General features: G+C 37.3%; 2 protein-coding genes across 4 annotated transcripts; both read right to left on the minus strand.

The window, feature by feature from the left end:
- Window positions 1–80: 80 nt before the first annotated feature.
- On the minus strand, window positions 81–19,996 carry gk (glycerol kinase). Of its 3 annotated transcripts, XM_027156114.2 has the most exons (22): window positions 19,882–19,996; window positions 19,063–19,219; window positions 16,873–16,946; window positions 16,360–16,466; window positions 15,273–15,350; window positions 15,079–15,158; window positions 12,539–12,676; window positions 11,664–11,773; window positions 11,489–11,555; window positions 11,031–11,048; window positions 9,886–9,921; window positions 9,707–9,774; window positions 8,888–8,930; window positions 8,702–8,782; window positions 8,497–8,575; window positions 8,196–8,292; window positions 7,764–7,848; window positions 7,509–7,629; window positions 7,047–7,190; window positions 6,761–6,847; window positions 5,020–5,106; window positions 81–3,366 (listed from the first exon to the last, which is right to left on the minus strand). In XM_027156114.2, exons 1-22 carry the CDS (start codon window positions 19,974–19,976, stop codon window positions 3,356–3,358), a joined length of 1,863 nt encoding a protein of 620 aa, XP_027011915.2. In that variant the 5' UTR covers window positions 19,977–19,996; the 3' UTR covers window positions 81–3,355. The 3 variants fall into 3 exon arrangements, with proteins under 3 accessions (XP_027011915.2, XP_027011916.2, XP_027011917.2); XM_027156115.2 differs by lacking the exon at window positions 11,031–11,048; XM_027156116.2 differs by lacking the exon at window positions 5,020–5,106.
- Window positions 19,997–20,396: 400 nt separating this feature from the next.
- timmdc1 (translocase of inner mitochondrial membrane domain containing 1) lies at window positions 20,397–26,825 on the minus strand. The gene is made up of 8 exons (XM_027155994.2): window positions 26,717–26,825; window positions 25,680–25,928; window positions 24,861–25,026; window positions 24,274–24,362; window positions 24,094–24,161; window positions 23,633–23,711; window positions 20,917–21,027; window positions 20,397–20,817 (listed from the first exon to the last, which is right to left on the minus strand). Exons 2-8 carry the CDS (start codon window positions 25,901–25,903, stop codon window positions 20,682–20,684), a joined length of 873 nt encoding a protein of 290 aa, XP_027011795.2. The 5' UTR covers window positions 25,904–25,928; window positions 26,717–26,825; the 3' UTR covers window positions 20,397–20,681.
- Window positions 26,826–27,108: the final 283 nt, after the last annotated feature.

A 27,108-nucleotide genomic window follows, 5' to 3' on the forward strand; every position in this document is an offset into this window, starting at 1 on the left:
CTAAGCAACTGATACTAAACTAATTCTAGCAGGATATCAATTAACCAAAAAGCTGGATATAAAGAGACACCAAAACAACGGAATATTTACAGCAGTTTTAATGCGCAGCAAAATCTAATGTGTACATTTGAGGGAATTTCAAGCAAAATGTATAATGGAGAAAATAAAATAAACATACAACAAAAACTATTGCAAAGGAAAAAAAAAAACCTTAAAAAAGTCACTCAAGTCCTGTACTTTGCACTTCCATGTAGCACGTCTTTGAAGGTTAATGTCTTAAATCTTGTTTATTTTTATTAATTGAATTTATTTATGCATATTTTAGTATATAGTGATATGACACTCACTCAACGGATCATTAATTTCAGAAATTTGAAATAGCCTCACCTGTGATACCTGTGTAGAGCAGGTTGTTATAGCTAGTGCATTGTGTTCATAGTCCATAGACCATTGTGTTCATAGACCATAGTCCATAGTTCAGTAACACTGGCTACTGGTATGTGCTATAACAGTTTATGGGTCAATTCAAGTACACAAAAAAACAATAAATAAAAATTCGCATTTATATATTACACATTTTTGTTAAACACACAAATGTCTAAAAAGTCCCTTTTAAAAATCTACAAAAAAAAAAAATGTTGGGGACACGAATTGTTTGGTTCTGTATAAAACATGTGCAAAGCATTATGAATTCTAATATACTCGTATTAAGTTCATTGGCTTTTGACTTCAATAAAGAAAATCAAAAAATATAAATTAAAATGACCTTAAGCACTATTGCTTAACTCTATACTCCAAAAATTAGCAGTGATCTGAAAATTCAATGGCACAATTAATACAGTCAATTACTAAATACAAAAGAAAAAAAAATGCTTACACTTCACTTAAGAACAGTCCTCATAATTTAAAGGAAATCTATATAAGCACTTTATGACCACTGACATAACCCTACTTTATAAAAGACTTTTGTCAATTTTGTGTTAATTTGACACAACGTAATTACACAAAACACACACAAGATTGTGTTATTTCACTTTCTGTGTAAAGTCTCACCCACAACAGCTACCAGAAAAGGAGGGTGAACACATGCATTCTCTGAGATAACGGATAGCAGCAAACCTTTCCAAACTGCTGCTTTAAACAGACACAGAGGAAAATGCTTTCTACTCTCTTCTGCATACATATGACTTCAAACACACTCATGATTGCCTAAAAGTGAGTATGTCATCTTTCCCATGGACAGCTGTAATGTCATCGGGACTCAAAATTTTTCTTTGTACACATTTAATTCTTGTTCCACTCTGAAGGTGTGCTGTAGTATCTGGCACCTTAATGTTAGCATCAGATCCTTTAAGTGCTATAAGTTAAGTGGACGCTCTGTATATCAGACTAGTTTGTCCAGCCCATGCAATAGATGCTCAATGAGATTGAGGGAATTTGGAGGACAAGTCAACACACTGAACTCTTCAGTCGTTTCTCAAACCATTCCTAAACAATCTCTGCAGGGTAGCAGTTTATATAGATGGTACATTTTAAAGTAACCGCCCTGTGAATGCCAGTACTCCAGGTTTCCCAGAAGAACATTACCCAGAGCATCACTCTGCCTTAACTGGGCTTGCCTTCTTCACATAGTGCATCCTGGTGCCATCTCTTCATCCCTGTTGATGATCCTTCCTTGGATCAGTTGTGTTTTGTACTAATCACTGCATACTGAGAACACTCTATAAAACTTGCTGTTCTGAAGCAGCTCTGACTGGCCATCTTAATTTACTCAGATCACTAAAGTCACTCAGATACGTCCACTTGCCCAATTTTCCTGCTTTCGACAAATGAACTTTTAAGAAACTAACTGTTCACATGCTGCCTAATATATCCCACTATTTCAGAGGTGGCATTGCAACAAGCTAATCAATGTTATTCACTTCACCTGTCAGTAGTTTTAACATTATGACTGATCGGTGAGTATTGATCCATTTTTGCCAGTCTGTTGTTTTCCTGTTACTTTTGGCAAACAAAAGTACGTCTGAAATACTTCAGTTGTCTGAAACAACAGCTGCCTTTATAGCAACTCACACCAGGTACAATAATCCTTTATAAAAGTCAATGTAGGTTTCTATCAGTTTTCACAAAGAGCTTAAGAAATCCTATGAACATAAATAACTGAATTTTGTAGAGGCACAAATGGCATTCGTTTTGGAAGGAGCTTTGAGTTTGTGTCACATAGTTCATCACAAAGATGATAACGTTATTTTTTTTTTAATTTAATGGAAGTCAAGTTCATAGTGAGCGAACATGAATGTAATTATTAAAAAAAAAAAAAAAAAAAAAAAAAAACGAACATGACCTTTAACTATATGGTACAGATGACGTAACTAAGGTTAGATTATTTTATTACACAATGTCTTAAAATGTTATTTCTGAAAATCTCCTTGCCGAGTCAATATTCTCAGCGCTAAAAGTGATGTATGTGCACAGTGCATTATGGGAAAGCACAGTCTCTAGGTCAGAGACATCTCTGTATTACAAGAAATGAAAATATAAATCACCATAAATGTAATATATATCTAAAATATAAATCACCATAAAGAAGTCTTTCTACATTCTAGCGTTTTCGAAAAGTTTGAAGGAACTTGAAAACTTGAACTTGAGTTTTTATACCCACGGGGTCCAGGGTATTTTGGGTTGGGTATTTTACAGTAACGATAAAGTAATGCACAGTTTTGTTCAACAGCCATAAGGAACCCTATGAAGGTAAAATCGTTCACAGTACTGATACAGTGCATGCCATTATTTGTACCCAAGTGCTCTTGTATGTTGCACCGTTCCTCAGATATATTCAGAAAAACTATTGGCACCTTCTAAAGCATGATATGACGATGAAATTTAGACTAAAATGTTAATAAATACGACATGAAAATTACAAATTGTTCAAATTTACAACACATTCCAGCAAACACACAGAGGTACATGTGGTAACGGTAATCATCTCCATAAAGATCATCAGTGAGTCATAAGCCAACATCTTGGGTAAGATTAAGGTGTAAACGCAGCCAGCTGTACAACAGTGCTGTGCAATTTCAGAAAATCATAGAGTCTTCTTTATAGAAATAGTTTCATTCACCAGCTTTCAACTCAAGCTACAGCAACCAGGTACCAAAAGTTAAAAACTTCTTTCATCATTTTCAAGTCAGAGAGATAAATCAGTTCTCTGACATTCACTGAAGATGCAATCATAGCAGCTGTAGCTGGAATGTCCAGTGGGGAACGACATTATAATGACCGGACACCAGACGACGTACCTTGAATCCTGCTTTATTTTCCCTCGTTACTAAAGATCGAAGAGGAGGCATGAAGTCTACTTGAATCCTGTTTAAAGAAATAATGAAAAAATAATGTTTGTTCCAAAAGTAAATAAAATACAAAGTTGTATGCAAGACTTTTTAAATAAGAACAGCAGCTTTTCAAGAGGAAGCCGAAAATAACAAACAGTCAAGTCGAAGAATGAGAAAAGCAGTGCTTTAGAAGAATGATGTGCGAAGGAAAGCGGTCAAGAGGTGTAAAAAAAAAAAAAAAAGCAAGATAGATATTTTAAAACAAATATCAGGAGAAGCAGTACTATGTAAGATTCAAGGAATAACAAGCCACACAGTGTTACAGATTTTCTAACTTGAGATGATTGAGGATTTACATATAATTTTTTTTTTTTTTTTTTTTTTGCACCATGGCAAATTCAACTGACAAATCCATTGGATTCTAAATTATAATTGGTAAAGTATTTTGTAACGATACATGACGAATTTTAGTTAGACTTTTCTTATAGTGTTTATAAGGCTACATGACATTTACACCATTCATGACAACTGGGAATATAAACCATGGCTTCCGTAACAGATCCTCAGTTCTGGCTAGACCAATCACATGCTAATAAAAGTCAATTATTTAGCTGAATGTAGCTCATCAGACCAGAGACACTTAGTAGGCTCTAATGCACAATGAGTACAATTTAATAGAGGTACATCCTGCTAAAAAGTCACTGAAAGCTCTCATGAAGGGCTTGAGTAGGTCTCGTGTAGCCTTATGTACATTATCCTTGAGCTTATGCTTCACAAAGGTTTGTAACAGTAGACCTCTGAATTGTAATTTCTGTCATCAGAAATCGATAATACATTTAAATCGCAGTACACACAGTACACATTTAATGCTGCGTTGACTCAAGTCGGAATCGAGACATCAGAACTCGGAATTATGCCTTTATCCGACCTCCGTCTGCTTAAGCTACAGAGTAAATTACTGATGCTGAAGCTAGCAGCTTACAGTATCGTGTAAACACATCAGCTATAACATTAACACCACCTGCCTAATAGCAGCTCGGACCCTTCAAAACATGAACCTGTGACGATGTTCTGTGGCATCTGGCAACGTCATTATCCACAGATCCTGCAACTCCGGACATGGACACTCCATGTATTGGATTAGTTTGTCCAGTTTGTCCCACAGACGCTTGATCGGATTGAGATTTTCAATTTGGAGTTCAAGTGCACACCTTTGAGGAACTCTATCATGTTCCTCCACCCAAGCAGGGAACCTTATCCTGCTGAAAGATTCCTCTGCCATTAGGGAATAGCATTAGTATGAAGGAAAGCTTTTGGTCTTCAGGAATATTGAGGTAGAAAACCCCACACGACCTGCTTTATCTTGTCAAAGTCACTCAGATCCTTACGCTTGCCCATTTTTCCTGCTTCGAACACACCAATTCAGTGAAAGCGACGTTTCACTTGCTTCTTAATACTTAATTACTTGACAGCTGGTTTTAATGTTATAGCTGATTATATTTAAAGGAGTTGGGCTGAATATGCAACTATTTAATCTACAAAGTAAGCTACGCCATGTGCTGAAATTTGGATTAAGGAGATAGTCGGATGTCCGGAAATTCCGAGTTATGGCTCCAGTCCCGTGCAGCATAAGGGCAACATGCATGCATAAAGGAGTGTTCATTCTCAGTGTTAAAAATACACTGACCTGTAATGTATTTTGCTCCAATCAACATAAACATACTACCCAGAATGTAAAAGCCCAGGGGAACACTACTGAAGATATTAGATTCCTCTGGAGATGGTCCATTTCATGCAATATCAGAGAAAGGGAAAGGAGACATGTAAGCAGCGACTGATCTGATTGGGTTAAGCAACATGGCTGGAATTTTCTAAAGGTTATTTCATTCTAAAAACTTTTGATGTTGAAATTTTACTGAAAATTAGGTGGTGTTTCTCAAATATATAATTATGATTTATAGAACAATAAATGTTTCATTGTCGATAGGATTTACCAGAAACATTTACCACATTACTGGAATTAATAAGAAATTAATGAGACGTGTGATTTTAAAGGATTCCCATGCAGGTTATCTAAAGTCAGTCCCTCCAGGATGTTTTGAATTTGCAACACAAAAATGTGCTTTATTTAAATTGCATAATAAAGCAAACTTTACCATATTTGGTGAAGTTTGCTATTTTTCAAAAATAACTGCAGATTTATGCCAAAGCACTCATGTGTGTTGAACAGGAGTAAAGCGATCACAGAAAATAAATACTGTATTTTCCGGACTATAAGCCGCAACTTTTTTCCCACGCTTTGAACCTTGCGGCTTAAACAATGGATTTAATGGTTAATATATGGATTTTTTTGTTGGCATGAAGCTTTTATTAGACCGATGAAATTGCCAAACGGATTAAAGGCAGGGTCTCCGATGTTTGAGGAATGCTTCAGAAAATGGGACCACAAACTAAAAATCAAAACAAACGTATAGCCAATGAGCAGAAAGGGGCAGGTCTTGTTAATATGTAGCGGAGAGAGTGTTCAGTGCGCATGTGTGACATTAGCAGGAAGCGGTTTTAACATTGACATGGAGGATAAAAACAAATAAAGAAAGCAAAGAAGGGCTTATGATAAGGCAAGAAGTAGAATGCGGTTGTAGCTGCCTCTCTACATTACTACGACAGAAAAGAGGTGTTATTTGTGTAGTAACAGCGTTTAGTTCAGGAGTTATTGACTCGGGAAACTCCAATCTGTGAATATGCGCCAACTTCCCGCTCCTTCAGTTCTCTCCAGCGCTGGAAAGCTGATCCTATATTAACACGGGTCCTACTTCTTGCCTTATAGGAGGAAGATGGTGACCAATGACTTTCTTGGTAGGCTACTGTTTACTGCTAATTTTGTATTTTTTGGTACAAGCCGTGTTTCGTTAAAGCCTATTTATTTTTGTTACAAGCCTGTGTAAAGTTAATTTGTTTCAATGCACCTGTAGGCACCTGTGGCTTATAGACATGTGCCAAAATATGTTCAAAACAATAATTTTTTTGAAAATTCAGTGGGTGAGGCTTATATTCAGGTGCGCTCAATAGTCCAGAAATTACGGTACTTATGTATCTTTGGGGGTAGGAGTTTAAAAGAAGAGTCCTGTGCTTGTAATTTTATAAATTGTGCAGTTTTCCATGAGAAAAAACTCTGCAAGTTGTCTTGCAAAGTTTGATCAAAATAAAATAAATACATTTTTTTTAAAAAGGGAGAGGAAAAACAAGCCGTAAGAGCTTCAAAAAACTCTGAGAAATCCTGGAGAGACTGTAAAATGCCTGTTACTGTTATGAATCAGTTACTGTTTAGATCCTGTTACTGTATGAATCAGTTTAGCGCAGAATTCCTCCTCTTGGTTTTTTTTGTTGGATTTGGAATAAAAATGGAGCACAAAGTTTGAGGCACGAACCATTTCCGTTGTTGACTGGCTCTGTAGTCTCCCAGTTCATGGCTCTTTGGACTGCTTTCTTCCAGCGAGCATAGCGGAACTCGCTCTCTATTTGAAAAAGAGATAAAACACCAGAGATTTCTAAACTATATCTATCTTTCTATAATAAAGGCTTTTGTCAAAGCAAAAACATTTTAACAAACACTAAAGTCACTAGTTATAGCTAACAGTATGAACCATTATAAATGTAGAGATATAATAAACAGCTGAATTGTTATTGCTGTTATCATGGCTGAAGCAATTTTACCCTCTGGATTGATCTGAGGTTCAAATTTCTCAGAAGTGACATCGGTGAAGTCTTCGGGATTCAAACTCCACACACCGACGCCCTCTGCTGCTCCTGCTGCCATGGCTGCTCCGAGCGCGGTGGTCTCCGGCATGGACGGCTTAACTGAGAACACACACAGATGCGGTTAGAAAATTGAGTTGAAAAAAATGTATATACTGAAGATGAAAACAGGTGAAATAATCATAGATGATGTCACACTATCATACAAATGCAACAGATGATGAGTCAATTACATCCCCTGTTATCTTATCTCTCACTATTAGACAGCCTGAGGCCATTTTTTCTTTTACTGCTATTAAGGCTTAATAATAAGCTCATTCATCTGGAATTTGAAACCCCCTGAAGCAGAGGCTTTTACACAGTTTCAAAGTCTACTGTGAAACAGAAACTCACCAAGGAGCCTTGAGTTACATAACTTACCTACTGGAATGCAGAGAATATCAGCCTGGAGCTGCATGAGCAGTTGGTTCGAGGTCATGCCTCCATCCACCTGCAGCTGAGTCAGAGGAATCCCACTGTCCTGATTCATCGCATCCAGGATCTGAACCATGGATATGAATCACGAGTCATTTTACTGATTCGAATCACAGGGTTTTCTCTTATTTGTGACTAAAATTACTGAATGACTCATGATCACAAAAACAACAGGATGATGTTTGCACTCATGGACGATACCTCACGTGTCTGAAAGCAGACTGCTTCAAGAGCAGCAAAGGCCAAATGACTCTTGTTTGTGAACTGAGTTAAACCGCAGATGATTCTGTTCGGAGAAAGAAAACCAAAAACAAGAGTCAACATTTTTATTTACATTAAAACAACTTTAAAAAAAACATTTAAAAATGTCTAATATTAATCTTGAATTTTCTGTATTATTTTAATCTTTATATTCTTTATATATATATATATATATATATATATTCTCTTTATTATATACACACACACACACACACATATAAATAAAACAAGCTCCAATTGTTTTTCATGCTTAAACGACGAAGGATTATGCATATTAGGATTTAGATTCTATTATCAAATGATTCTGTAATTAAGTCTTTAAACGACTTTAAAACCAGTGTCAAAAACCACAAAAAAAAACATCAAACTTGCCCTCTAGCACTTGGTTCCCAGTAGGGGGCGTAGAGACCCGAAAATGCAGGGACAAAGTAGCAGCCATACGATGTGCCGACACTGGCGGCCAGGTTCTCTGTTGAGAAGGAAATTTTGTTAACACTAACGACAGGGCTTGTGTTAAACCTGTGCAACACTTGTGTGCACAAATCTCTCACAATATACATTCCTCAGACAAACTGGTACACCAGTGTACTAATAAAAAGGGTTTTACTACTGTACTACCTAGTGTGGCCAGTTTCTATCTATCCATTTTGCTTTCACCTGCTGATGAACTCACCGAGCTCTGTGGAACTTTCTATAATCCCAAGATTGTCTTTCAACCAGCGCACCACCGCACCTGCTATAGCGACTGAACCCTGAAGAGAGGATTTACAGGTCAGCAATCATGTATGTATGATGATGAATGAAGGCTACTGTTGAATTCATGCATCAAGAACGCATTAAAGATGTAATAAGAGATGTGCATCGATGAAGAATGTTACCTCTAATGCATAGCAGGCTGGCTTGTCTCGGCCTAGTTTATACGCTACTGTTGTTAAGAGGCCATGATCTGACATCACCGGCTATGGAACAATGTAAGAATATGAGCTTAGATAAAACACACACATACAAATATACACATACATATAATAATCTAAAGATAGCAATGAATGAGGAATGAAGAATACCTTTCTTCCTGTGTTTCTGAGCAAGAAGCAGCCAGTCCCGTAACTGAAAAAAGAGAGATATGAGTCAGGGTGGAGGATACTGTAATTTTGTTAAAAAAATGCTCAAACAAAACATCACTGTTAGTCTCAGAATAATTTGTCTTATCCCTCCATGGTTTGGTAGCAAACAAGCAAGGTGTAATATATCTATGAAAATAAGGACAAAGTTTTTTTTAAATTTCATTTAAAAATGTATTTTATTTTAATAAATAAATAAGTTGGGGTTTTGAAATAATAATAATAATAACCTTGAAATAAGTGGAAAATAATGTTTCTATTGGTAACATACAGGTTTATATATATATATATATAAAAACCTGTATGTTACCAATAGTAACATTATATATAACCTATATATATATATATTACACACACAATGTATTTTTCCATTTTCTATATTCTACATATTTATGTACATGAACCTGGGGTTCTGCTGGTAATACATTTGGCTTCCTGGGAATGTACTGTAACAAGATGACCGCACCCCGTCGTTAATGTTTCCATATAGTGAACAGCATGTAGTGAAGTTATTCTCAGGTTTTTCTAAACCTCCTTTCCACACCTACACTGCTCTTAAAAAGCATACGATTCGATAATATATGCGTCCGTCGCTGTCACCAATGATATTTACGCTATTTTAGTCAACGCCCCTTATCCACATAAACATACATTTATCTCTTTTACACATCTGAGCAATTGATGGTAAAGGGATTAACCATAACTACCCGAGCTACCAATTCCTAAAGCAGCAATGTGTTCGAGACAAAAAATGAGACGTACGTGTTTTTGGCCTGGCCGTCCTGAAAGCACATCTGTCCCACGAGAGCGGCAGATTGGTCCCCTAAACACTTCAATTAGAGGACACACGCACTTCAGTTTGATGTTACATAGTTACTCACACAAAATCTACAGTAAAATAAGTTCTGTATAATAAGAAATAAGAATTTGCAAGAGGTTACCCCTGATATTGGAACGCCAGTCAGTGGACCAGATTTCTGTAAAAACCAAAAGGAAAAAAATGAACGAGACAAATGACATGATGAGTAAACTTTCAGGCTCATCTCAAAGTGACTCCACTGTCAATCAAATTAACATCGGTGATTAAAGCATGCCATGTCAGCCAGCTCCCTGTTTACTTTTCTATTTAAAATGAAGTGAGCATGCAAAAACATGAAGGAGAAATCCACAGCATGGTCACCGGGTCAGAAAGTGCCCTTGAAGAAGCAACAAAATCCGCAAGTGCTGTTTGGAAAGAAAACTCTCAATTTAGTGGCTAATAGCAGGTGAGGTCAGCTCATGGCATCCAGCCAGTGTGCCGTGTAACCAAGAAATTTCACCCAGTACATTTCCAACAACCAGTCCACGAAATAAAATAAAATCACCTGAGCCTGCTAGCAGTGAGGAGCTGTACCGGTACATTTAAGCTCGTAAGCTTTTACACATCTTGGAGCATCTGCAAAATCTTAATATTTAAAAAAAATAAAAGGGGTTGGGTTCCCCCCCCCCCCAAAAAAAAAAGATCTTATTTTCTCATTAGTACTGGCTTTCCGTAGATATTTATACGTTTTCCAGAAGACGAAATTAAAGTTACACCGATCATCCAAAAGTTTGTATTTTATATAAGAATTGATATTGTAATTCTCCTCATTGCTTTCAAACAGGGAATGTGTGCGACTGTAAGCTTTAAGCCCACCATATTATGTCACGGATGGAAATTTCTTACAGGTGAGCCATTTCCTGCCAACCGGGAAATTGAGTTTTGTTGTGTTGATGTGATAATGTTTATTTTTTTAAAATCATACAAATAAATGTACACAGGTTCTACTGAAAATGTTTTCGCAAGGAACCAACCACTTTGACCAGAAATGTACCAGTATTATTTTTAATGGGATAAAGAAAGTGATGTGTTTAGTATAGTCAGATTATTAGAACTACTGTAACTGAGTTTTGCTTAGAAAATCAACTCTATGTAGGTTTCATGTTGGAAATGCACCGCTAGATGGAATGGGCTAAAAAGGGACACCAAAGCCAACCAGGGGAAGGGAAAAGAGACTTGTTTTTCCCCAGAAATGACAATCAATAATATCAGTCAAGACCTACTCACCAGACTAGAACTGATTTTCTATCAGAAAGCCCAAAGAGATGAAGACAGAAAGGTTGGATTGTGACGTATAAAATGTAAATAAATAAAATAAAATAATATTAGTGAAAAAAAAATAAAATAGTAAGTTCATATTTAAAAAAATAAAGATAATTAAAACCCCTATTTTCTATTTTCCTTGTTTTTGTAAAAAAAAAAAAAAAACCCCACAAATGAATTATACACAGTTGCTTAAGTATTCACCCCCTTATTCACCACCCTACAACCTGTAATGAACTGAAAATGTATTTATTTCATTGGGATTCACTGTATTGACTCATCCATCATATCTAATATGTGACTCCAGAGAAGTTGTTTTCAATTCCTGGATGTAACACCACACAAAGTGGGAATGTAATGTTGTAAGGGGCAAATACTTCTGCACAACATAAAATGTCACCAAGCTGTCCCACTGAGCTTACCATTAAACCGTAGATCTCTGAAGAACTCCTCACTTTTGGCAGAATTTCCATTGGGATCCCAAAATAGCTGGAACAAAACACATTTCAGTTTAATGAACCATTAAGCTGTGAAAATACTTCACATTGTTGTGAAGCAGAAGTACAAGCTGTGTGTGTGTGTGTGTGTGTGTCTTACGTGCAGAGATCTGGATCCCAGTCCAATGTGTGTATGTTGAAGAGCATGGTCCTGCTTGCATTGGTTACGTCTGTAACATGGACACCTCCCTTCTTTCCACCAGTTAGGCACTGAAACATAGCGAGCATTGTGACTGTGATGGACAGCTAGAGACCTACTGATATAACGAAAAACATAAAACAAGTGTTTCAGGCCAAAGGTTTACATTAGTCATGATTTATAATGCGAGTGAAATTTAAGCTATGGCACAGAATCGACTCAGGAGACTTTCACGCTACAGTTTATTCTGAAACAGAGAAAAACTGCATGAAGCACAGCGTGGTACCAAACCCGAGACTACCTGTAGGAGGTGGTACGAGTTCGGTTGCACTGAGACTGTGCCGTGATTCCCATGAGTGTGGGCTCAACTCGTACTCAGGTCTCACCTTGTTCAGGAAGTAAAGTGACCCGCATGTGTGTTTTAGCTGATGATGATGACGACATTAGTTTCCACGACACACACGAGCATGAGTGGCCGGAGAACATTTATGGTTACAGAGGAGGTGAGATGTCTTACTGTGCATAATAGCAGCAAAATAACAAAGAATAAAAATGGAGATCTGGTGTTCGTGTGTGTTTGAGATGATGTAAGATGAACGAAATGCACTGGGGACTGATCAAATCAATGGTGTCTGAAAGCAGCCCAAAATGCTGCACAAATACACTCAGATTCAGGCCACAACAGACAAATCCAATGTGTAAAAAAAAAAAAAAAAACATCCAAGAATCCCGAAAAAAAAAAAGCCTGAAACCTATAAATGTATTTAATATTATTTAGTTAATTGTTTTTATTAATTGACCATTGATTCTTCTGCATCAACATCTAGATCACTCACCCATATCAACCAAGAGTCGACGGTCCCGAACATAGCTGTGTGTGAAAGCACGGCCTTGTGCACTTCCTCTACATTGTCCATTAACCAGCGCAGCTTCACCGCACTGAAGTACGTGCTGATGGGAAGGCCAGTCTTGTGCTGTAAAAGAGTGAAGAGGAAAAAATATGCACTTTTCTGTGGTTCCGCTAGGAGTTATAGTGTACAGTAATGTGAAGAAATCTTAGGCATTTGTAAAGAAACTGCTGGGAAAAAAAAACGATACTTCAAAAGGTTTAGAGACTACTGACTATATAATAAATATATCAAATCAAAATCAAATTGTGTTTGTCACATACACATGCTTTTTACGTCTGTCTGGTATTCAAGCATAAAAGGAATGGAATTAAGGATAAAAATAAAACCAAAAAGAGGTTTGATAAATAAAAAGGATAAACTAAATAAATATTATGAAAATATATGTGAAAAATATATGTATATACATAAATGCGTATAGTGTTTGTGATTGTCCTTAAAGTGTCCATGTGCAGTATGGTGTGGTATAAAGTGGCACTGTGCAAGTCCATAATTAAAGTGTCGTAGTGCAAAAAAAAAGATGTGGTGAAGATGGAGGTAGAGGTCCAGTACTAGATCCTGGTTTAAACTCTGAATGGAGGGTTGAAGCTGCGGGAAGAAGCGTCTGCTCATTCTGTCTGTGTTTTCTTTCAAGGAGCGGAAAATGTATAATATTATATTATATATATAATATTTATAAATATACAAAATGAATAATCTACCTGAAGGAGCAGTAAAGAGATGAACAGAAACTGAAAAATGATTTATAAAAAATTATGTATTTATTTTTTATTTAAAATAAATAAATAAATAAATAAAAAACTGTCAGTAGTCTCAGGTTCTCATTTTGTTGGCTTACAAGGAAATATTTTTTTTAAGATTTAAGTAAAACTGTATGATATAAAAATGGTCCCAATTTAAGACGTTTTCAGTGCTTCGTGAAACCTGCAATGGATTACCATAATGAATGCTGTTATAGGAAAGTAATCCATCATTAAATAGTGTGCTGATGGTTTCCGACAATAACAGGTTACAGACTGATTTATTCCCTCTATATGATCATATTTTCATTAATCACTCCTTTTCTTCTCCGTCTTAACAAACCTCTGCTCATCATGTAATCCAGAACATGGAAGGTGAAAATGTGAAAGACTCTCCAATGGTGGAAAACTAGACACTGAAAACTCCTCCCACATAAACGTTAAACTCTGTACGTTTCAGCAATTCGATGTTTTGTATTGTGTGTATTAGTGGATGTAGACAAATGTATCAGAACAAGCGCATTATTGTAAACCTGCGATGTGTCGTGTAGCAGAACATCAAACTCTTCTGACCAATCAGAACAGAGTATGTAAAAGAACAACATGGGATAAAGATGTTACAGAACACACAGACATTCTTAATCATCTCAATCATCCTTTTATTAAAATGAAATAAACCTGCTGATTGTTGGATGATGAACTAAGAAGTCAATGATTCAGACTGGTGGTTTGTGTGTATTTATGCTTTGTGTTGTAAAGGTGTGATCCTTCCGGCTTGACTGGTCACATAGTTGTCAACAATAGACAAACGTCTCTTATTAAACCATGAGGTAAACATGCTATTTTAATGTATTCTTAGTCGTTTCCTTTATTTGTTTAACATAGTTCAGTTTATTTACATGGTGTAGTTTTGTTTCTCTAAACAAGCAACTTTCTTAATTGCATTCAAATCATTCGAGATCATACGGATCTTTGTGAAAAGTTAAGCAAATAAACCACACCCCTGTTCCACACATTCCAAGATGCTTTAAAAAAAAAAAAAAAGAAAGAAAGAAAGAACGCATTTGACTGAAAGGGCTGCTACCGAATCCACTACTGTTCATAAGGTCATGAGTTTGAATCCCAGGGCCAGTGAGCAAGACACTTAACCCTGAATTGCTCAGCTGTATAAATGAGAAATGCAAGCAGCTCTGGATAAAAGCATCGGCCAAATGTCAAATGTAAATGAATCAGCAATCAGATTCACGTGATAAAGTAAGACGAAAATAATAAAAATGATTTCATATCAATATGGGGAAAGTTTTTTTTTTTGCGCTTCCTCAAATATTATACTGATTTAATCTATAACTTTAGTTTCCTATATTAGGCCGTCAGTTATAGCAACGTGAGTAAAATTAACAGCAACTAAATAGTAGCACTGAATAGAAATTATTTTTGAAAACATGGAGCTTATTAAAGCAAGGGCTTGTGTATCAAGTGTTCAGAATTAATATACAGTCTTTAGTTCTGACTTTTCTGGTTGAAACTAATTTTAACATTCTGGTCAAATTTTACCAAGTACTAGATTACCCACAATGCCTAGTGAGACTTCATCTCTAATCAAAAGAACGATGCGGCAGTGCTTTGCTCCTTAGATCTGTCCAGTGCTTTCATCTATTCACTCAGCTCATACCGATGAGGGTTCAGTGTGTCACACTGATGTCTCCATCACTCCTGAGGTGTTCTTACCTTCAGGTGATTTTTGTTCCTGCCTGGTGTGTCTTTGATGAGTCTCTCCACAGTGGACTGTGTACGCAGGTCCAGCCACACTACACAAATACAACATCTGGATTGAATCAGTGTACAGCTCCAAATCAAAAACTGCTTTTTTTTGTAAATATTTTTTTAATAAACGATGGCTCTCATTGCACAATCGCACTTACCGACTGCATTGTAGAGTGGCTCGCCTGTTTCCTTATCCCAGACCAGTGTGGTTTCTCGCTGATTGGTTACACCGACGGCTAAACGGATATGACAAGAGATCGTTAATGAATTTAAAAAAAAACAAGAGGATAAAAAAAAATTTATAATAATAACTAGGGCAAAACTAATTAATATTCCAATAAGAAATACATTTTAAAATATTATTTAGAAAAAATGTATGTAACTATCAGAAACATTTTTCTTAATTGCAAAATATTACTTAAAGCATCTCAATCAACTAAACACAGAACTAACACAGGAAGCTTGACTATTTAACAGTTCGCTAAAAACAATACAGTATTATTGACATTTATCAGACATGGTATGAGAAATTCTAGCCAACAAAGAACATATTTCTTGTTAGCTGGAACTAAAAGAATTCTACAGTAACATAAATAAGCACTCTTTACAAACGTGCTGAGCAGAACAGCATCTCAGACCACGCAATATAGCCGACCTTACTGAGCAGCTTAACTACATGTAAAGCTCCAGACTGGAAAAACATCTTTATCTATATACATTATTTATTTGTTTGTTTGTTTATTAATTTTCGTATGGCAACTACAGTCAGATTTTATTATTTGTTTATAATACATCATAAAATCTGACTGAAGTTGACGTACCAAAATAAACAAATAAACAAACAAACAAACAAATGAATAAAATAATCCTATGATGGAATTGAGTAGAACCCAAAATCTGTGATAGTTAGACAACCTGATGGATTGGGATGCTTTTTATTTGCACTTTTAGCACTTTTTGTTGCAACACGGTATAATATTGACATAAAACAGTCCAATATCTAAGTATTTCTACAAACTTTTAAAAATTTTCTAAGAAATGTAAAGCCATGTAAAGCATTTCCCTGCATGTTGTACTATGTATGATTGTGCATGTGACCAAATGAATTTGGAGGAGAAAAATTAAATTCATTAAAAATTCATATATGTTTTTAATTATTATTAAATTATAATAAATAAAAATATATGCCCAAAGAGTATCCACATTCAGACAGCTGTGACTAAACAACAAGAATGACAGTAATACCTTTGATGTTGGAGATATCGATGTTAAGCTGCGTCAGTTTCTCACAGGTTCGGTCCATGCACTCATAAACAGACCGCAGAATCTCTTTGGGGTCCTCCTCCACCCAGCTACAGAGAGGAAATCATGTGATATTGAATAAACGTACTCACTGATGTAACTGCGGCTTCTGAAATGAACTAAAATTTCAACCAGCAGGTGGATTATTTATTTCAAAATGCATTTAGATTATTATTAATAACTGAGGAGGAGGGGTCATCAGTAGGCATGAATAAAACAAATTTACATTCATTCATTTGCAGACACCCTTATCCAGAGCGACTTACACTGATTTTATTTATACAGGTAAGAAACTAAGGCAAAATGGTGGCCCTGGGATTCAAACTCACGGCCTTCCGATCAATAGTCCAACACCTCAACCGCTGCCACAAAAACATTATTAACTGCATCAATCCAGCTGTGTTTTCCAGCCGCATTGATGCTGTACATAGTGATCCTTGGTGTGCGAGTACTCACCCTTCTTTAGGGAAACTTTGCTGAATCTCGACTTGATGGTGACTAAGCAGCTCTGCAGTTTTTGCATTGAACACCTGCATGGAAAAAATTGGGTCTGTTTTCTCATTTCTTCATATAGAACAAACGGAGATTCTACATCAAATAAATACCTAAATACATACATACTTCATACACAAGTCTCACTTTCACAGCTTGTATAGTTTCTGAGGAAAATGTGACTAGAAACCACTTTATTTAAATGGGGTAACAGATTTTGTAACAAAAGAGTTAACTCTATAAATATTAAGGTGTTAAAGTTAACGCTTAAGGTTTTACAACTTCAGAATGTGGCTGCATGAAGGCATTCAAGTTCCCCCCATTACACAATAACAATGTGCAATAACCTTACATTTATCTATCATCACCTCCATCCTAGTACATCCCAGCATCCCATTCTACCATCTACAGCACAAGTGTACATACAATCTATTTATTTTTTTTTGTCTATTTGTATTTACATATGTGTATTTTATCTTTATTATTGTCTGTGTTCTTGGTGTCTCTGTGTACTGGAAACATATGACACAAACAAATTCCATGTGGGCACAAGGATTCTTGGCAAAAAAAGCTCTATCAGGTTCTGATAGTGAATTTGATATTTGTAATATTCTATTTGAACTATAAATGAACTTAAGAGATGGGTGTTTCTATGATGACCTGATTTGTTAATCCTGCTAACCCACCCACATGAGGTCACGACCTCTATAGTCTACGAGCTTCTGCTTTATACACAGCTCTTACATGCAGACACCATTTTCATGTCAGGCAAAATCTTTTTAATAATGGATGGTGTTTGAACTCACCATGTGAATGGATTTCTCAGATCATCACATGAATAAGAATTTATTTTGGTATTGCGGTGCTTTCAGAAAAATATTCACACATCACGTGTCTATACGTATACACACTGATCTGCCATAATATCCAGGACACGAGGCTTCTCAGTAAAACACTTCCCAGAGATCACATTGCCTCCAACAGCTTCCTGGTGCCATCTTGAAAAACAGGCCGCCTCTAACCGCTGCATACCAGGAACACCTCACAAGACCTGCTGTTATAGAGAAGCTCTGACTCGATCGTCTAGACATCACAATTTAACCTGTATCAAAAGCTTTCAGGTCCTTGTCCATTTTTCTTGCCTCCAGAATTCACTGTTCACTTGCTGGTGCCTTCTGTGACACTTTAATCGATGTTATTCACGTCGTCGGTCAGTGATTTTAATGTTATGCCAGTCTCTCCTTACCAACCACTGAGTTCCATCACCCTCACTTTAACTCCCCTTCTATACCATTTATACACAACACAGGCCTAAAACTGCAGACATGGTGAGGAGCCTCAGACTTGGCAGTTTAAGATGCTAAAGGACCTCAGGAGCAGTGGGCGGTTCAGTGCGAGTGCTCCGTTCAGTATGAATGCCTTCATTGACATGTAAAGTGCGTCCTGATGCCCATGCGTCATTGCGTAACTGAATATAACCACAACGTTTAAACGAGATAATCATTTATCTCGCAGACAGAGAAGGATTTATACTGCTGCATAAAATGTTTATAGGATCTTCTTTTAATATGTCCCTATATTAAACCCTGGAAAGGTTCTGAGCTGTGCTGCATTGTAAACAGCACCCATAGTTCATTTAATCAGAATCAGAATCAGGTTTATTGGCCAGGTTTATTTATATCAGGTTTAAAGTACAAAGAATTTGATTCCAGTTGTTTGTCCCACTTAAGAGTTGACAATAGATCAGAAAATAATTCATACAATAATTCAACAAATGAATTTAAATTTAAAAAAAAAATAGTATGGACAGCTATTCAGCCCCTAATAGAGGTGCGTTATGTAAACCTTTTGCTGCAGGATTTAATACACTTTCTGAACCCTAAGTGATTTAGGAACAGAGGTGACATTAACCACGTTATTCACTCATATGTGATTATAAAGAGATCTTGACCTTATGGGTTTTATTTACTCCATTTTGAAGCCACAATTCCATACACGTGGGTTGTTTGACACTAGAGGAATGAGCTGGACTTTAGATTCCACCGCATTTCCGGTACTTACACTATGCTAACAAGGACACCCAGGACTCTCGGTTTAAAAGAAAAAACACAGCTTAACTTCAATAAACCACAAATATATCGGACTGCAACTTACCAAGAACCGAGTAGAGCTAGTTCCCTGGTCGATTGCTGCTACAAGAGGGCCGAGCATGATCCTATCAGACGACGCGGCCATCGTGCCATTCATTAGAGAATCCTGGCAAGGAATGCGCGCTTCAGATCCGGCACTGCACTGCGCATGCTCGCCGGGCCTGTTGATGACGCACGTGGGGCGTGAAAAATGTGGGCGGTGCTATTCAAACGCTGTTTTCGCTCTATTAACGCAGCGCTGTGGAATTCTCCAACGTGATTGGTCACAAGGTGTCGCTTCTTTATGGCAGCCGTTAGGCGCTTGTTTCTATAGCAACAGAATATTTGGGAAATACTTTATTTCTTTACTTTTTCTAACTTTATATGTTGTTTATAGCTGCTATAAAGCTGCTGTTAGTGGAAATAGACATTCGTTAGTGTTTCACAGACATTCCACAAAACGGAGACGTGTTGTTCTTTGAATAAAAATTCATTTATTTAATAAAAACATTGTAGTGATATACGGGATAAAAGCTTTGGTGTGGTAATTGTCACATCACACCGTACTATCACTCATTATTTTAATTGTAATAGCTTGCCAAATACTGTTTTTATTCCATAAATAACTACAGAAATTAAATTTAGATTCAAGTGCGGCAAAATATTATGCTAGAAATTGTAGAATTTAGATGTGCAGAATGGGTGAAAAGCGTACATCAAAAAATGACCAAAATAATGCATTTTTTTAGTATTATTTCTCTTATTTATGAAGGACCACATTTTTATATATTTATACAATTTATAAATACAAATTATGTCTGTAAAATGAAATGAGTAAACCTACGTAACCCATGAATCTGAATTTCTCCTCTTGATGGTGCTGCAGGTCTGCGTTTGTGTCCATACACATGTTGAACTTGGACTCAGGTGTCGTCCCATCTTGTTTCCAGAAGTGACCAAGGCATGTGACGAGCTCACAGCACCATATGAGACACACACACTCACACTGACACACACACACACACAGAAACACACTCACTCAAACACTCTCACACACACTAAGACACACACACACAGACAGACACTCACTCACACTCTCTCTCTCACACACACACACACACAGACACACTCACTCACAGTCTCTCTTTCACTCACACTCTCTCTCTCTCTCACACACTCACTCACTCACTCTCACTCTCTCTCTCTCTACTGGGACAGTCACACTGAGTTTTGTGGTTCTCTGGTCTACAAATGAGTCACATCACTAAACGTCTTTAGTCCCAACATGTCAGATGACGGTTTGTCAATTTTTAGTTTTCCACATTCTTTCCCCAAAGTCTCACAAGAAGACAAGGTACATTTAAAAGTTATATATACTGTATATTTTACAATGATGAGTAAATAAATATTCAGTTGGTTTACAGAGCAACACTCTGAACAGTGTGGAATTAAACACGAGGGTGAAAATGAACTGAAGTGCAAAAATATTTAGCACATGATGTGTAATGTATGTTTGTTTGGGAGCAACCAGTTTATCTTTCAGCTTAAATCCTGCAAATACATCTCCCATCAGAAGAGCCAGCACTTCTCATTTGTGAGCATGTTATTATCTATAACTTCAGTCAGTCACGATAATCAGATCTGTTAAGTCTCCTTAGTCGATTCTTCGTTCCTTGGTTGACTAAGGAGCTCATGGATCCGCTGAAGGTCACCTTCTGTGTCTTGGTCCTGGCCACTAAATTCTCCGATTATCTGGTCAGTAAGCTGCAGACGTGCACTCCTAAATAAAGAAATAAACAAGCAAAAATAAATAAATAAATATAAACTGACTTGCAGGATAAAAAAAAAACATTTCTGATATAATAGCATTAAAACATACCATTCAGCCACCCTTAGCTCATACAGTTCTCTTCGTTCCCGTCGTCGTTTTTCACGCATGGTCTCTCCTCCCAGCTTCTGAAGCCCAACAATTAACGCCCCAGCAGGCACACTGCAAAAACATGAGTCTGTCAGCTAAAACTCATTAATAGGGCTTTAAAATGCTCCAGGAAATGTTTGTGTTTTATTGTGAAAGATTCTGCAAAGAACAATCGATAAATTTATAAATTAATTATAAATAATAAATTGAATATATTTTCATGTCATTTTGCTTCATATAAAAATTCAGAAATCAACCATTCCATTCCACTGTAGTTGTCTTAAGTAAGCTGGAGTTAAGAAGACAGGAAGTGAGGACGATTAATGTTTTTTGGATATTGTTGCAAACCATGATATAAAATTAGGAAATATCATGATATCATAAATATGAAACCATACTGATTCAAATGTCGAACCATCTTAACCATCATTGTTCAGGTCTACACTCCCCATTTCCTAGCTTGGTGCTATTTAGAGCGTGATGTGCCGATTTGATTAGCTGCCTGGTTTGAATTTTGTGCCCCGCCTCGCTGCACCTTGCCGGGCACTGGGGATGTTTACATACACAGCGAGCGGCGCTCCAGGTGCCAGTCAGCATGCCAAAGTCAGCTCTGCCAGCATACTGAGAGAGAGAAAGGGGGGCGGAGGACGAATGCCGTCTGAGGTGCTAATCCTGATAGCACTGCTGGATGGAAAGGACGACTGGAAAGGTCTCAGCACAAAATATGAAAAACTGAGCCAAATGAATGGAGGATGATGGAGCTTGTCCTCAGGAACAACCCAGAGATGAGATCAACAGTGCCAGAAGGAGGAGATATGGAGATCAAGGGATGGATGGGATTGGAATACAAAGCTGACAGGAAATTTAAAAAAAGCACTGCAGCTGTTGGATTAGGCACTCAAGCCGTTCTGCCCTAAAGATCTGGGCCTTCTGCATGGCACATGGGTTCCTCTGGCACTGGGTGTGTGCATGTGTGTGTTGGGGGGGTTGCTAGGAGGGAGCAGCTGGTCAACAGAAAGAAAGTGGGGTGAGGGGAGGACATGTCACTGCGTCAAGAGTGACAGAGAGATTGACAGAGAAAGAGAAAAAGAGAGAGAGAGCACGAGAGAGAATGGAGAATTCCCAAAGAGCAGAAACAGCCGTGTAGAATGATCGGCAACACACCATCCACAATATCACTGTTTCAGTCCTGAGAAGTAGAATCCATCTGTTCTTATACGGCTCCATGGTCACACATCACATACAGATTCTACAGCTGGAACTACGAGATGTTCAAACGTGAGTTATTAGCCTTCTTATTAGTCTTCAGAAGAACATAAAGAGACATGTCCTTGTCTCCGGAAGAGAGAAAAAGACTCTAGCTTGTGGAGACAGACGGCACAGAGACAGTCATGAAGGATGCTTTCCTTACTGTCTTGTGCCACCAGACCCCTGGTGTGAGATCAACCAGGTGGAATGGACTGTTCAGGGAGACCTCGGCGTGTGTCTGTCCGCTCGAACAACATCATGACACATGTATCAATCATCAGGAGAACACAAGGTTCGAGCTCCTCAGGTGGGCCCAGCTATGGTTTGCCTCTTAGAGAGAAAATTTACAGGAGCTATACATGGTGCAGAAAACAAGCTGTCAAAACCCAATCTATGCCATGGAAAGTGGCATCTGCACCAGAAGTGGCACAATGCACTTAGACCCTTCTCTTAGTTAATGCCAAGTAAACAAACCGCTGATTGTACTTGTCTACGGTAGAGCCGGGAAACCTGCAGGGACATGATGCGCTGGTGACTGCCATGAGTGACTGGCATGAGTGAATGGACCACCCGCAATAAACCTTTCCACAGTGATGTTTCACATAAATCACTGACAACAAGATGACAGCAATCACTTGGATACTAAAACCTACTGTGGCTTGTTTACTGGCACTTAGCAAGTTCACTTTGCTAAATAACTGATATTAGACTTTTAGGTATTGCACCATGCTGCCATTTTTAACCTTTTTTACCAGTACAATTGCGTTTCGTTACACCAGCAAAATGGAAACTGACTTATCTGACCTTTTTAATCAGTATAAATAAACAAATTGTTTTATGGATGCAAGTCAGATATAAAAAGAGTCAGAACTCTGCTGGCTTTCAGTATCAGAGGTTTTTACCTCTGTTGGGATAAACCTACACAGAATTTTAGTGGTTGAACATAACAAGCTCTTGGGGAATCTAAGAGAGCAGAAACGTGTTTCATACAACCATTTACTTTAAAGATCAAAACATTTGTGTGGAAAAAACAGGTTTGTTTTTTTCTGTGAAAATATTGCCCCTAGTAGGGTAGGTAAAAAAAACAGAAATATGAAAAAACTACAAGTTCTTACTGTACATCTCAGAATGTTAGCTTGTAGAGTGTGACATGGCAACACTCATGAAGTTCAACAAGTCTGAAACTCATCTAGGCTCCCTGGGAAAGTATTATAATAATAGGAAGTTTTTGAAGAACTCAACACTGTGCACGGTCAATTAATAATTATTTATTCATACGTTGTGCATGAAACAGCAAGACTGCAAGCCTTCCTTTAGTTTGTCAGCAACATCAGCCTTATAGCTTTAGTGCAAAACAAAAGACACACATCGTGGTTTGGCTGATCAACTCCATTAAAAGAGTGTTCGAGATAATCTCTATTCAACTCACCCTAACGCAGCACCAATAGCAGATCCTGCCAACAATCCCCTGAGGCCCAGATTCATTCGGAACACACCTCCGGTCACAGCTACACAAAGAACAGATTTAAACATCAAGAAAACATTTTTTAACAGTGGGTTTTTTTTAATTCAGAGATAAAAGTGCCGCTTGGGTAACTTACAGGTACATACAATAAAATACAGAATCAGCTTTAAAAACAACACCAATAAAAACAAGCCTAAAACTACAAAATGCCACCATTTGGACCAGATTTATAATCAAACTAACTCTCTAGTCCTAAATTATCTACATTTTTTGACATTAAAGTAATGCATTAATGTCCTTTCCCTAAAGAACTGGTCTTTAAATAGTAATTTCTAATCCAATGTGAACTTGACTAATCCCTGAAAAGAAAAGTAGGAGAATCACAGGTGTTTCATTGTGAATGATGTTAAGGGGATGTTACTTACCCCCCGCCACAGCGAAATGACTCAAGGCGTTACTGTCTCTGTACACAGAAATGCCCGTACTGACAGTGCTGTTAGAAACAGACACAGACAGCAGGTCAGATCTGCTTCATAGCTGTGAAGCTGCAAGCGCTACATTTTCTTGTTGTATCAGATGTGTGTGCGTTTACTTAAAGAACTTACTTAAAAAGTGTCACAAAAGCGGCGATTCTCCAGCTCCACCTCCAGCCGTATCTCACAAAGCCTCGGATAGCTGCGTTATGAGCCGAACGCTAAAAACACACAAGAAGCAAGAAAGGTTCTGTTTATAAAGGACTACCACAGTTCGTGGCTTACATACCGACATATAACCAGTCAATTTTATATAATTCACAAGTCAAGAAATTAAAATTGGGGGACTCAAATTTTCCTTAGATATAATGAATCTATAAATAAAAAAAATCTAAAAAGAAAACACATTAGTAAGATCATTCAGTTAACTTAACTTGTACTACAAAATTCATTTTCCTCAGTTCCATATCTGATCACATGCATTCAACTGTGACGCAGATGAAGGGAAAACAATATATACAGCATTTAGAAAGGGTAAATACTGAAATGTCTATTTTTATTCATCTTTCTACAGATCAGAGATGTGTCACGGTCCGAATCTCAGAGATCACATCCTTTAACAAGCGTGAGTGATATGTAGATATGCAAGTTTGGTGTCACTTAAAACAGGATGCTAATCAACATGAAATCTTTTCTTGGCCTTTTTCTGGTTCTCTTACCACTGCCTCCACTCTGCTGCGGTAGATCTCAGCCTGGCTCAGCTGGATGAACCTCTCACGGGCATGTCGGGCTCCAGGCAGGCCTCCGTACAACAGTCCCACCAAGGCAGCTGTCAGAGCACTCTTAGCCACATTCTTCACCTCTTCCGAGTACGCCTGTCCATCTCTAACAGAAAAATAAACATCAAAAATATAATATATATACATAACTATATTATGACAAAGGTTTTTAAACTGTATGCAGTGAAATAACTACAAAAGTATTTCCATGGCTTTCTCTGTACAGTTTTATAATAATAGTTTACATACATAATCCATACACAAATATAAAGCTCATGATTTAATGTGTACTATATCATTTATTCTGGAAATTTTACAATAGGGCCAAGCTGGCATTATTTACAGGCTATAAAATAATAATCCAATCCTAAAATAATAATATTGACTCTGGTCATTTTCATTTCTACGTTATAATTATAATTATCAAACACTCTCGTAATGCTTCACAGACCCCGCTTTGAGAACCGTAGCCCGATGACATGTTTATTCACATTCACTGCATAGCAAGCTGGTGGTGTTACTAACACTAGTTAGTTAATTTATCTTAGATAAATTATGTTTGCTGTTGCAAGCTTTTAATATAGCTGAAGTAAGTTACTGTTAATTACACTTCAGATCAGAATTCAAACATGGATATATTCTCCCTAAAATCCCCAGGAGTTTCTTAGGGGTCGAGATGACAGAACATCCCTATTCTAATGCATCAGATGAACTATGTCTCTTGGAAATAGATATAGACCTGTAAATAAATAAACAGACCGTCGGTCGAATATGTCTTTAATGCGGTCCCATCCTGTGTCTGGGAACTCCGGCTTGCCCACATGTTTTGGTAAAGAATCAACAATGTCAGCTGCATGCACTCGAGGAATGGTGAACATATAAACTGCCCTTAGCAGTCCTGTATGCAAGGCTCTGGGGCTGGCTGTATCTGTGTCTTTCTCTCCACATGTGAATGTGTGTGAACGCTGGCCCACAGGGTGCATCACGCATCCGCAAACTGTTCAATCACTGCAGGGAAACACATGGCAAGGAGTTAGGACGTGTTTCATATACTCTGAAAACTCATGCGTACATGCACAGCCTTTAGGGATGTAAACATTTGTGTATGTGCTGAATTGTGCAGATGATATATTACAGGGTGCTGTGTAAAGAAAAGATTCCTCCTGTACTTAAAAATCTATCAATAACACTTCCGATCTAATGCAGTGATACATGTGATGTAGGAAAGAAAGAAGTGAAGCTCAGAGTTGCTTTATTTAGTTTCTATTCACTTCAATATGAATAGATTATTGACACAAAATATATCTAAACAGTGACAGTTTATACGTTTTAGGTTCAGAACAAAAACGAGGCACCTTCTGCATTCCTGGTTTTTATTTTTGTCTTGTTTATTTTAATCATTGATGCCTCGTATCTATTCAATAGCATTATAGAACCGATTTAAATAAAATTGAATAGGAAAAGTAGTAGAACTCTTTTCAGGATGTGAATTGTATATATATTATATATATATATATATATTAAAAATAGTTATTATTATGATGATGATTAAGCTCTTATAGGAGTTTTGTTAGAGCAATAAAAGTAAATATTAGAGATTCAGCTGTGAGTCTCTGAGGTCAGGACGTGCTGTGTTTACTGCTCACGTGCGCTTAACCCTCACGCGCGCTCTTCACAACGGCTTTAAAGGACGTTCATTCGGAAATCTGATGCAAACCCTGTTTATATTTTTTTATTTTTAAAAGAACCCAAAGCCTTCGTGTAACGTTGGACGTTAACTAACACGCTCTGCTTACCTCCTGTTTGAGATTCCTCCTGTAGCCGGTTCAATGTCAGCGCGTCTATTTACTAAAAGCGCAGAAATCACAGCGCCACCCAGCGGCCGGGGGACCCTCACTGCAATCCACTCACTGAGCAAGACTCAAATTTGCTCCATTAGGTCCACTTAGTCAAATTAGACCTGATTCGACTTGGATTCAAGCCCTTTGACTTGAAAAGACTTCGATAAGACTATTTTTATTTACAATATATTCAATTCAATAGAATTCGAGTTTATTTCTATGGCGCTTTTGTACAATTGAAACTGTCTCGACGCAGCTTTACAGAACATAAACATAGAACAAAAGGTGAATATAAAGAATAATATAAAGATTTATATAATACAAATATTCAAGATTAATATTAGATA

Source organism: Tachysurus fulvidraco, chromosome 18 (genome assembly GCF_022655615.1).
Source record: "Tachysurus fulvidraco isolate hzauxx_2018 chromosome 18, HZAU_PFXX_2.0, whole genome shotgun sequence".
Lineage (NCBI taxonomy): Eukaryota > Metazoa > Chordata > Actinopteri > Siluriformes > Bagridae > Tachysurus > Tachysurus fulvidraco.

Excerpts from the sequence above, each read along its gene's own strand:
- gk (XM_027156114.2), bottom strand. The coding sequence starts at position 19,976 with ATGGGACGACACCTGAGTCCAAGTTCAACATGTGTATGGACACAAACG. Across the intron at positions 9,775-9,885 it reads CTGGCGTTCCAATATCAGGG|TGTTTAGGGGACCAATCTGC; the intron begins GTAACCTCTTGC and ends CTCTAATTGAAG. Across the intron at positions 8,576-8,701 it reads CAGCCTGCTATGCATTAGAG|GGTTCAGTCGCTATAGCAGG; the intron begins GTAACATTCTTC and ends TCCTCTCTTCAG.
- timmdc1 (XM_027155994.2), bottom strand. The coding sequence starts at position 25,903 with ATGCACCCTGTGGGCCAGCGTTCACACACATTCACATGTGGAGAGAAA. Across the intron at positions 24,162-24,273 it reads GCTTTTGTGACACTTTTTAA|CACTGTCAGTACGGGCATTT; the intron begins GTAAGTTCTTTA and ends TGTTTCTAACAG. Across the intron at positions 23,712-24,093 it reads TCATTTCGCTGTGGCGGGGG|CTGTGACCGGAGGTGTGTTC; the intron begins GTAAGTAACATC and ends TTCTTTGTGTAG.